Source organism: Hyperolius riggenbachi, chromosome 3, assembly GCF_040937935.1.
Source record: "Hyperolius riggenbachi isolate aHypRig1 chromosome 3, aHypRig1.pri, whole genome shotgun sequence".
NCBI classification, from domain to species: Eukaryota; Metazoa; Chordata; class Amphibia; order Anura; family Hyperoliidae; genus Hyperolius; species Hyperolius riggenbachi.
In genome coordinates, this window is record NC_090648.1 from 443,189,088 (window position 1) to 443,199,424 (window position 10,337).

A 10,337-nucleotide genomic window follows, 5' to 3' on the forward strand; every position below is an offset into this window, starting at 1 on the left:
GTATATATATATATATATATATATATATATATATATATATATATATATATATATATATATATATGGGATGAGGTCACATTTTTATCATCATCTAGATCTTTACAGGGTTAAATGTCCCGGTGTGAAGGTGTAAATGCCTGGCTTGTAGCATGTTGTCTATCATTAACCCGTCACAAACCCACGCACAGTACACACCATTCTCCAACCAGACTGAGTAGACCCCTCACTGCCCTCCAGGCTGCTGGACGGTACATAACCATTTTTTTTATTTTATTTTTTAACCCATCATTTACCTCGTTGACTGAGTTGTTGACGGCAGGGGGGTTCTGTTGCCCTCCTTTCCCCGGGGCTGACTTTTCTGGGATTTTCTCATTGTTCTGGGTGGTGGAGTTATAAGGTTTCAAGAACATAAAATCGCTCTTGGCGGACTCCGGCGTCAGACAGACTTTGTAGCAGTAGTTTTGGGGGCCGCTGGAGGACTCCATGCAGTTCGTTTGGACTTTGTTGCCAGACGAGATCTGCAGGTTGATGTTGGAGTTCTTGAAGACATCTCCAGAAGATCCAGACCTCATGCAGCAACAGGTAGGCAGGGAGCACTTGTAATCCTGCAGGGACAGCCTGTCTTTGTGGCATTTAATGACAGTTAGCACAATTATAGCCACCAGGAAGGTGAAGGACACGGAGCCGAGGGACACTATCAGGTATAAGGTCAGGGAGGAGGAGGTGGTAGGGTCTGAGTTTAGAGGGAGGTCATTCAGTTCTGAAGGTGTCTCGGGGATACTGTCCACCACAGTGAGGACTATAGAGACAGAGGTGGATAAAGCAGGCTGTCCATTGTCTCTGACTTGGATCAAGAGTTTATGTTTGGTAGAGTCTTTGTCCGTCAGGGACCTTATAGTCCTCAGCTCCCCCGTGTATAAGGCAATGCTGAATAAAGTAGAGTCTGTAGCGTGGAGGATCTGGTAGGAGAGGCGAGAATTCTGGCCAGAATCAGCGTCCATGGCTGAGATCTTGCCCACCAGGTAACCTGGGTCGGCAGTTCTGGGGAGCACATCGGTGGCCACGCTGCCATTCTTTGGTAGAGGGGACACAATCACCGGGACATTGTCATTCTGGTCTAAAATAAAGACATTGACGGTGATGTTACTGCTAAGAGGGGGGAACCCAGCATCCTGAGCCTGCACCCTGATCTGAAAGTTACGGAGCTGCTCATAGTCAAAAGAGCGCAGGGCGTAGATATTGCCACTATCCGAGTTGATGGAGACATAGGTGGCCACCGGCATCCCCTGAATCTGACCCTCCATGATAGAATAGGACAGGTAAGAGTTCTGGTTGGCATCGGGGTCCAGAGCAGTCACTGAGCAGATAGAAGCCCCGGGAGGGTTATTCTCCATCACATACACCGTATAGGAAGGTTGGAGGAAAGTAGGGATATTGTCATTGATATCCGTTACCTGGACAGTGATGACTTTCTTGGTCATCAGAGGAGGAGATCCGAAGTCTCTGGCGCTGATGGTGATGTTGTACTCAGACACAACCTCCCTGTCCAGAGCCTCCGTGGTCACCAAGGTGTAATAGTTCTTGTAGGACGAGTGCAGTTGGAAGGGAACATTTTTGGGAATGTCACAGTTCACGTCCCCATTGTCGCCCGAGTCACGATCCATCACACTGATGACAGCGATCACCGTCCCCGGTGGAGCATCTTCCATCACCGGTGTGGACACCGAGGTGAGAATCACCTCCGGAGCGTTGTCGTTCACATCCAGGAGGTTGACCAGCACCCGGCAGTGGACGGCCACGGCTGAGGGTCCTCTGTCTTTGGCTTGTATGTAGAGTTCATAGAGATTGGACTTTTCATAGTCTAGGACCCCCTTAACCCTCACATTGCCACTGCGAGGTTCCACCATAAACAGATCCCTCACTTTCTGGGGTGCATGGCCGCTAAAAGAGTATTCTATTTCCCCGTTGGTGCCCTCGTCCAGATCGGTGGCATTTAGCTTGATGACCAGCGTGCCCCTGGGCACGTTTTCCAGCAAACTGACTCGGTAAAATGTCTGGTCAAAAGTGGGCACGTTGTCATTGGCGTCCAGCACGCTGATAATCACCAGAGCGGTGCCAGACCGCTCGGGTATCCCCCCATCCATGGCAGTCAAGACCACCCTGTGGGTCTTCTGCTGCTCCCTGTCTAGAGGTCTCTCCAGGACCAGCTCCGCGAATTTGCTGCCGTCGCTGCGGCTTTGGACCTCCAGAGTGAAGAAGCCGTTCGGACTAAGCTTGTAGGTGCGCAAGGAGTTGCTGCCCACGTCGGGGTCCTGGGCACTCTCCAGCGGGAAGCGGGCACCGGGCGCCGCAGACTCGGTCACCTCCAACACGTAGTCATGCCAAGGGAAGCTGGGCGCGTTATCATTGATATCCAAAATCTCCACCTCTACCCGGTAGAGCTCCAGGGGGTTCTCCATCACCACCTGCAAGTGCAAGGAACACACAGGCTGGAACTCACAAACTTCTTCCCGGTCTATCTTCTCGTTAACAAATAAGATCCCGTTTTCCAGGTTCACCTCCAGGTGCTGCTTGTTGCTCCCAGACACGATCCTGAAGCGCCTAGATGACAGCTTGGAGATGTCCAAGCCCAAGTCCTCCGCAATGTTCCCCACGAAAGCCCCGTGGTCCAGCTCCTCTGGGACTGTGTATCTGATCTGGCTGGAGGCAGGGACCAGGCAACAAGTTAGGAGAGCCAGATAGACCTGTCCAAACCATGGTCCCCTTCTCCACGCTCTCCAACACATCGCCAGTTCGCCACCACTCTCCCGCTTCTTCTCCTGCTGCCGAGGAGGACTCTCTAACCCGTGGTGTTCACTCAGCACCGGTCAGACCTAATGAAACTCAACAAATCCTCCGGCAACAAAATATCCTCCTCTAGCTCCGAGCGCCCTCACTGGGGAACCTGGCTCCAGCCAAGATCTCCTAATCCAATCTGATAGCAGAAAATCGGAAGCTCTTTGCTTAAATGTGAGGATCGTGCTACACGGACTTGTGTTTCTTCAGCTTTACTTTCAACAATCCCCCATCTCCCCAGCCGAGCCACCCCTCCCCAACTATTTTCGTTTTTTTTTTCTTCTTCTTTTTTAGATGGGGGGACGAGGGGAGGGAGGGACCCAAATTCACATTACAGCTTCTGTATTGGTGGACAGAAAACTGAGTGAACTGAGATGCAGTTTACAGCTGTTGTGCTTAACCCTTTAGTGCCAGGCTGAGAGGTAGCTGTCAGGACTCAGGAGGAGGATGCTGTGAGATGAATGAAGGCATGGATGGCATCCTCATAGACCTTCATGCTCCTTGTCGCCTCCTTGGCTGCAGTCCTGCAGACCTTCTGCTGCTGTGTCCACCACTGTCCAGCACTCAGGTAGGCTTCATCAGCATCGCCTTCTACCAAATCAATTCTGCCGTTACTTTCTGCTTGAAGACCACAGAGCGATAAGGAGGGGGAGATGGGTGGTTTACAATAGGAGATCATCAGCTCAATGAAGCCTCGTTCACTTTAATTATCCAATCATCTGCCGATTCCCTTTCCCTGTTTTCAGATGTCAGAACAAACACAGTTTAATATATCCTCGCCCTCCACAGCACATTCCCGTCACTGTATCCCCCTGACTGTTCAAACTACCCAGAAATGAATAGGATTGAATTACAGTCTGTGAGTTAAATAGGAGATCTCACATTTCCCCCGCTGTAGAAGAAGAGCCTGTCTCATTTATGGAATAGGGGAATCCCAAATCCACTTTTACCCTTTTCCCAAGTTAGTATCAGATCTGTATTCCATTGCATATAGAATAGACATGGATGTAATACAATGTTTGGGCTGATTAATGTATATACGAAGGGAAAACTCACTAATGATATTAAAACTGCCATAAATACAGATCAGAAGCGGCACAAGTATTTTGGGTTCTGAATGGGTTTAAAATGATCTGCTTTAATCTACAACCAAGTTAAGAATTTCCAAAACTGTCACTAAGCTGAAATCTTCTTTGCAACCTTGACAACAGTACTAGGCGTATTCTGCTTGGAGGTCTGTTGCCATGAGGTTATCCCACCACACACCTTGCTGCAGGTTGTACAGAGCAGGAGCCATTGTTATGCCTTTTTGATTAATTAATTCACAAACTGTGTTGCTCCTATGTACCAGTTTCTGCTAGGAACACTGAGAAATAGCAGGCGGGAGGGGGGGGGGGGGGTCATTTTACTGATAGGAACACAGAGGAATGATCAAAATTATGTTTGCCTTGTGAAGGAAATCTAGAGTCAGATTTATCAAAACTGGTGCAGGAGAGAATTGAAGAAAATCTGTGTGGTAGTGCTGATGGGTGTGTGTGTGTGAGTGTGTGTGTGTGTGTGTGGGGGGGGGGGGGCTTAAGTCAGGTGGGTATAGAGGCCTTAACAGGTGTGTTAGGACAGAGCAAGGGCAGGATAATAATGAGCGTGGTTTTAAGTTTCAGCACAGAATCCATTACTGGGCACCAGAGCTCCATTCAATGGAGAGTTGCATCAAAACTAAATGCAATGGGTTAAGGAGGAACAATATCTTGGCCAAGGAAGTAAATAGATTATGAAATTAGGGAGGGTATTACGCTGGGGGGAGGGGGGGGATACATTATTATTTATTGTATTTATAAAGAGCCAACATATTATGCAGCACTGGACAACAACAAAAAAGATGGCAAACGTAACAAGGTTATACAACCTAGGACAAAGTTATACAAGGCAACCGCTACAAAACACATGATGGTGCGATTTTGAGATGTTAGGTAGGCCCACTGATTCAAGTAGGAGGCAGTCAAAGGAAAGGAGCACATGATCATGCTGAATCCACTAGTGAAGGGAGGACCCTGCCAGTGCCTTATAATCTAAGGGGAGTGAAGATAGACACACTAGGTAGGGCTGTGGTAGATGGTGGTTAGGCCATTTTGAAGAGGTGGGTTTTGAGGGCTTGCTTGAAATGTGTTTAAGGAGGAGACCAGTCCAATAAGTGGTAGAAGGGAGTTTCAGAAGGTGGGGGCGACTCTTGAGAAATTCTGCAGGCACACATGGGAGTGGGAAATGCACGGGACAGTTAGAAGAAGATCGTTGGGAGGACCGGAGGTGGCGGCCTGGTGTATACCTGTAAACAAGCTTCAAGATGTAAGTAGGGCAGCTTTTCTGCACAGATTTATAGGCCAGGTGTAGAATCTTGAAACTTATCCTGAATCGGATAGGGAGCCAGAGCGGGGATTCACAGAGGGAGATATGGATGTGGAGCGGTGAGAAGAATGGTTGAGTCTGGCATTTTACCAATGCGAAAGATAGGTCATGCAGGGATTGCTACTGCATGGAATGGTATGCTGGGTAGATGTGGGGTTGTGTTGGGCGGGATGGGAATAATTGCAGGAATAATTACTAGGAAAATTAGGGGGATTAGTAGTTCATTTTTTTCCGGGGATTGTGGCCTGAAACTTGAATGTACCCTGCAGTAATCTTACAGCTCTGGTGTCTATACTTCCAGCACCAGGCTGTCAGAGACAAGTCCACACATACCGCACAATGAGGCCGGGCAGATGCAAATGTCAGATTGACATTTCATGGTGAGTACGGGTCCACTGTAGTGTCAGGTTACCTTTTATGATTCACGTTTCGCCTTGTCTTAATCGGTAGATTGGTCACTGTGAGAAATAATTGCCGGATGTAAGTTAAGAACTTCAAAGTAAATTAATTTAAAGTACTGCTGCACAGAAACATTACAGCTGACACAGAGTCTAAAGAAATAATATGAATATAATAATTCATAATGAAAATTAAGTCCTCTCCTGATATTTGTATGTGCTTGTAATGCATGTGACATCACTATGTGCGAATCATTCTATGCAGCTTGTATAATGCACAGAAGAAGTTGGTATTGAAGTGTTAGGCCTGTATAGCATTCTAATAGTTGCATTTGTGCAGGAGGAGTAGGCATTTGAACACATAAACAAGGAAAGAGTAGATTTAGGACAAGTTGAGGACAAGCTTCCCAGGACAAGTTGAGCAAAAGCTTTATTTTAATTGGTTCCTTGTGAGATACTGATACCTTGATGTGGCAGAGTGTAACAAAGCAGAAAGCAACACACACTTAATTTATTAAATTGTAGGAACTAACTCACAGAGTATTTATTTTCTGTTCAGTGTCACTTTAAGGGGAATCAATCCCAAAGTAGCATATCTGTAATGGCAGCTGTCATTGTTTAAATCTTGGGCTATTTATTAGGTACAGGACAGGAATGTCACTCACGGAGAAGTCGGAATAAACTCGGCTTCTCTGCCCAGGAACTGGCATGCAGCCAACAGACTGTGAATGACAGATTGTTTTAGAACAAATGATATTTGCACATACAGAATACTGATACTTTCTGCATTGATGAAGTAACTATTACTTTTAAGGGATCCACTGGGTTTTGTTAAAGTTAATGTGAAGGTTAAGTCAGCATTTGGGAAAGTTAGTACTAGGAGTAGTTTCATGGATTGTTAGAGCTAAGGTTAGTGCTAGGCACATTAGTATTAGGAGTAGTCTCATAGATTGTTAGTGCTAAGGCTTGTACTAGGCACATTAGTATTAGAAATAGTCTCATGGATTGTTAGTGCTAAGGTTAGTGCTAGGCACATTAGTATTAGGAGTAGTCTCATGGATTGTTAGTGCTAAGGTGAGTGCTAGGCACATTAGTATTAGGAGTAGTCTCATGGATTGTTAGTGATAAGGTTAGTGATAAGGTTAGTGGGCAGCACGGTGGCGTAGTGGTTAGCTCTCTCGCCTTGCAGCGCTGGGTCCCTGGTTCGAATCCCAGCCAGGGCACTATCTGCAAAGAGTTTGTATGTTCTCTCCGTGTCTGCGTGGGTTTCCACCGGGCACTCCGGTTTCCTCCCACATTCCAAAAACATACGGATAAGTTAATTGGCTCCCCCTAAAATTGGCCCTAGACTACAGTACTTACACTACATAATATAGACATATGGCAATGGTAGGGATTAGATTGTGAGCTCCTTTGAGGGACAGTTAGTGACAAGATATATATATACACTGTACAGCGCTGCGTAATATGTCGGCGCTATATAAATACTAAATAATAATAAAAAAATAAGGTTAGTGCTAGGCACATTAGTATTAGGAATAGTCTCATGGCTTGTTAGTGATAAGGTTAGTGCTAGGCACATTAGTATTAGGAATAGTCTCATGGATTGTTAGTGATAAGGTGAGTGCTAGGCACATTAGTATTAGAGATAGTCTCATGGATTGTTAGTGCTAAGGTTAGTGCTAGGCACATTAGTATTAGGAATAGTCTCATGGATTGTTAGTGATAAGGTTAGTGCTAGGCACATTAGTATTAGGAATAGTCTCATGGATTGTTAGTGCTAAGGCTAGTGCTAGGCACATTAGTATTAGGAATAGTCTCATGGATTGTTAGTGCTAAGGCTAGTGCTAGGCACATTAGTATTAGGAGTAGTCTCATGGATTGTTAGTGCTAAGGTTAGTGCTAGGCACATTAGTATTAGGAGTAGTCTCATGGATTGTTAGTGCTAAGGTTAGTGCTAGGCACATTAGTATTAGGAATAGTCTCATGGATTGTTAGTGATAAGGTTAGTGCTAGGCACATTAGTATTAGGAATAGTCTCATGGATTGTTAGTGCTAAGGCTAGTGCTAGGCACATTAGTATTAGGAGTAGTCTCATGGATTGTTAGTGCTAAGGTTAGTGCTAGGCACATTAGTATTAGGAGTAGTCTCATGGATTGTTAGTGATAAGGTTAGTGCTAGGCACATTAGTATTAGGAGTAGTCTCATGGATTGTTAGTGCTAAGGTTAGTGCTAGGCACATTAGTATTAGGAGTAGTCTCATGGATTGTTAGAGCTAAGGTTAGTGCTAGGCACATAAGTACTAGGAATAGTCTCATGGATTGTTAGTGATAAGGTTAGTGCTAGGCACATTAGTATTAGGAATAGTCTCATGGATTGTTAGTGCTAAGGTTAATGCTAGGCACATAAGTACTAGGAATAGTCTCATGGATTGTTAGTGATAAGGTTAGTGCTAGGCACATTAGTATTAGGAATAGTCTCATGGATTGTTAGTGCTAAGGTTAATGCTAGGCACATTAGTATTAGAAATAGTCTCATGGATTGTTAGTGATAAGGTGAGTGCTAGGCACATTAGTATTAGAAATAGTCTCATGGATTGTTAGTGCTAAGGTTAATGCTAGGCACATTAGTATTAGGAATAGTCTCATGGATTGTTAGTGCTAAGGTGAGTGCTAGGCACATTAGTATTAGAAATAGTCTCATGGATTGTTAGTGATAAGGAGAGTGCTAGGCACATTAGTATTAGGAGTAGTCTCATGGATTGTTAGTGCTAAGGTTAGTGCTAGGCACATTAGTATTAGGAATAGTCTCATGGATTGTTAGTGCTAAGGTTAGTGCTAGGCACATTAGTATTAGAAATAGTCTCATGGATTGTTAGTGATAAGGAGAGTGCTAGGCACATTAGTATTAGGAGTAGTCTCATGGATTGTTAGTGCTAAGGTTAGTGCTAGGCACATTAGTATTAGGAATAGTCTCATGGATTGTTAGTGCTAAGGTTAGTGCTAGGCACATTAGTATTAGGAGTAGTCTCATGGATTGTTAGTGCTAAGGTTAGTGCTAGGCACATTTTAAAATGAAGGGAAATGGTGACCCAAAGCGGAACTCACCTCAATAGAAGGCCGTTCCAGCACTGCGTTCCGCTGAAGCCCGAGCGGGTCCGTGCTACTGTGCATGCGCAAGCCATTTGATCCTGCACAGTAGAATGGCTTTTTCTTCTAAAGCCTGAGCGGGCCCGTACTACTGTGCAGGTTCAGTGTGGCCGTGCACCTGGGATGTCAGTGCTGGAACGGCCTGGTAGCGGAGGATGGGGAAGCCTCTGGAGCATCCACTTCCAAGGTAAGTGATAACATTTTTCATATGCCAACCTCTCAGTATTGTTTTAAGGGATCTTTTACACATACTGCGTCATGCAGCGTCACAGTACTCTCTAATACTTAAGCTTGTAATGCAGAAGCTGCAATGCGTTACCAGGAGACTTCCGTGGTAACAGTAACAAAGAATCGAGGTCGGCACTCCACTGGCGATAATAAACTTGCGTTTATTGGAAAAGTTGCAAACACGATTATTGTAAAATCTTTCCTCTCCCTGATTTACATTCAGACATTTATCACATGGTGACATTTTTACTGCTGGCAGCAGAAGTCAGTGGAAGGTGATGCTGCTTGCTTTTTTGGCAGGTTGACCCAGCTGTTATTTCCCACAATGCAACAAGGCTCCCACAGTATGATTTCAGAACCATGGCCCTGACATCACACCATGGGAGGGGTTTCACTACAATATCAGCCATACAGAGCCCCCTGATGATCCGTTTGTGAAAAGGAAAATATTTCTCATGGGAAAGGGGTATCAGCCAGTTTTAAACGTAATTTTGGCATTGCAGTGCGATGCAATGCTCCTGTCGGTTCGCAACGCCATAAGTTACGAACATATGACCATGCTGACAGGATCATATACATAGGACCCCTCCCCGCTCAGGGATGTACTCCCTGCTGGACAGGAAGGACATCACTGAGATTTCTGTCATCCGCGCAAGCGCACCGCACTCTCAACAATTAAAGTCCTGTGTAGCCCATTGACTTCAATGACTTCTGGTGCCCCTGTGTCACCGTGAAAGTACAGTTATGCAATGCAGATTTTGTTTCAGCTCGGTGGCAATTAAAGCTTAAAGGGAATGTGAAGTGAGTAAAATTATTTAAAATAAACACATGATGTAGCTGCAAATGAGTATTACATACTAACCTCACCGTCAGTTCCTCTCAGAAGCTCACCATTTTCTTCTTACAGTGATCCCTTCCAGTTTTGACAATATTTTGTCAGAACTGAAATATACCAGTTGCTGTCAGTTATATATCAGCAGCTGTCAGTTACAACTGAATGTGCAAGGTAATGTCCATGTTTCCCTATGGCTCTGGTGGGTGATATTACAGTTTAACAGTGTGCTGACCAGGAAGCTATTATGGGGTAATGGCCATTTTTAAAATGGAGGGCGGAGAATTCCATTGATCACAGTGGACAAATGGGATGCAGGAGAGGTGAAAGACATTGATAAGTAAACTACACAGGATGTAAGTATGACCTGCGCATGGTTATTTTGACTTTTTATTTTCAGTTCAGATTCTCTTTAAGGCGCAACGCACATTCCACAGTGATGCTCCTTGCCAGTAGTAAAGATGTCGCCACCTGTAACAAATGTAATAAAGA

General features: G+C 45.1%; 1 protein-coding gene across 4 annotated transcripts in view; it reads right to left on the minus strand.

The window, feature by feature from the left end:
- Positions 1–3,431, minus strand: part of LOC137564214 (protocadherin-10-like) — a 194,126-nt gene extending 190,695 nt beyond the window's left edge. Inside the window, exon 1 of one of the 4 annotated variants that reach the window (XR_011030553.1) lies at positions 294–3,431. Coding sequence is in view for 3 of the 4 variants with exons in the window: in XM_068277797.1 (XP_068133898.1) it covers positions 294–2,786 (2,493 nt within the window). In the remaining variant the exon portion in view is untranslated. The remainder of the gene's footprint in view (positions 1–293) is intronic. The other 3 variants (XM_068277797.1, XM_068277798.1, XM_068277799.1) reach the window with 3 other exon arrangements.
- Positions 3,432–10,337: the final 6,906 nt, after the last annotated feature.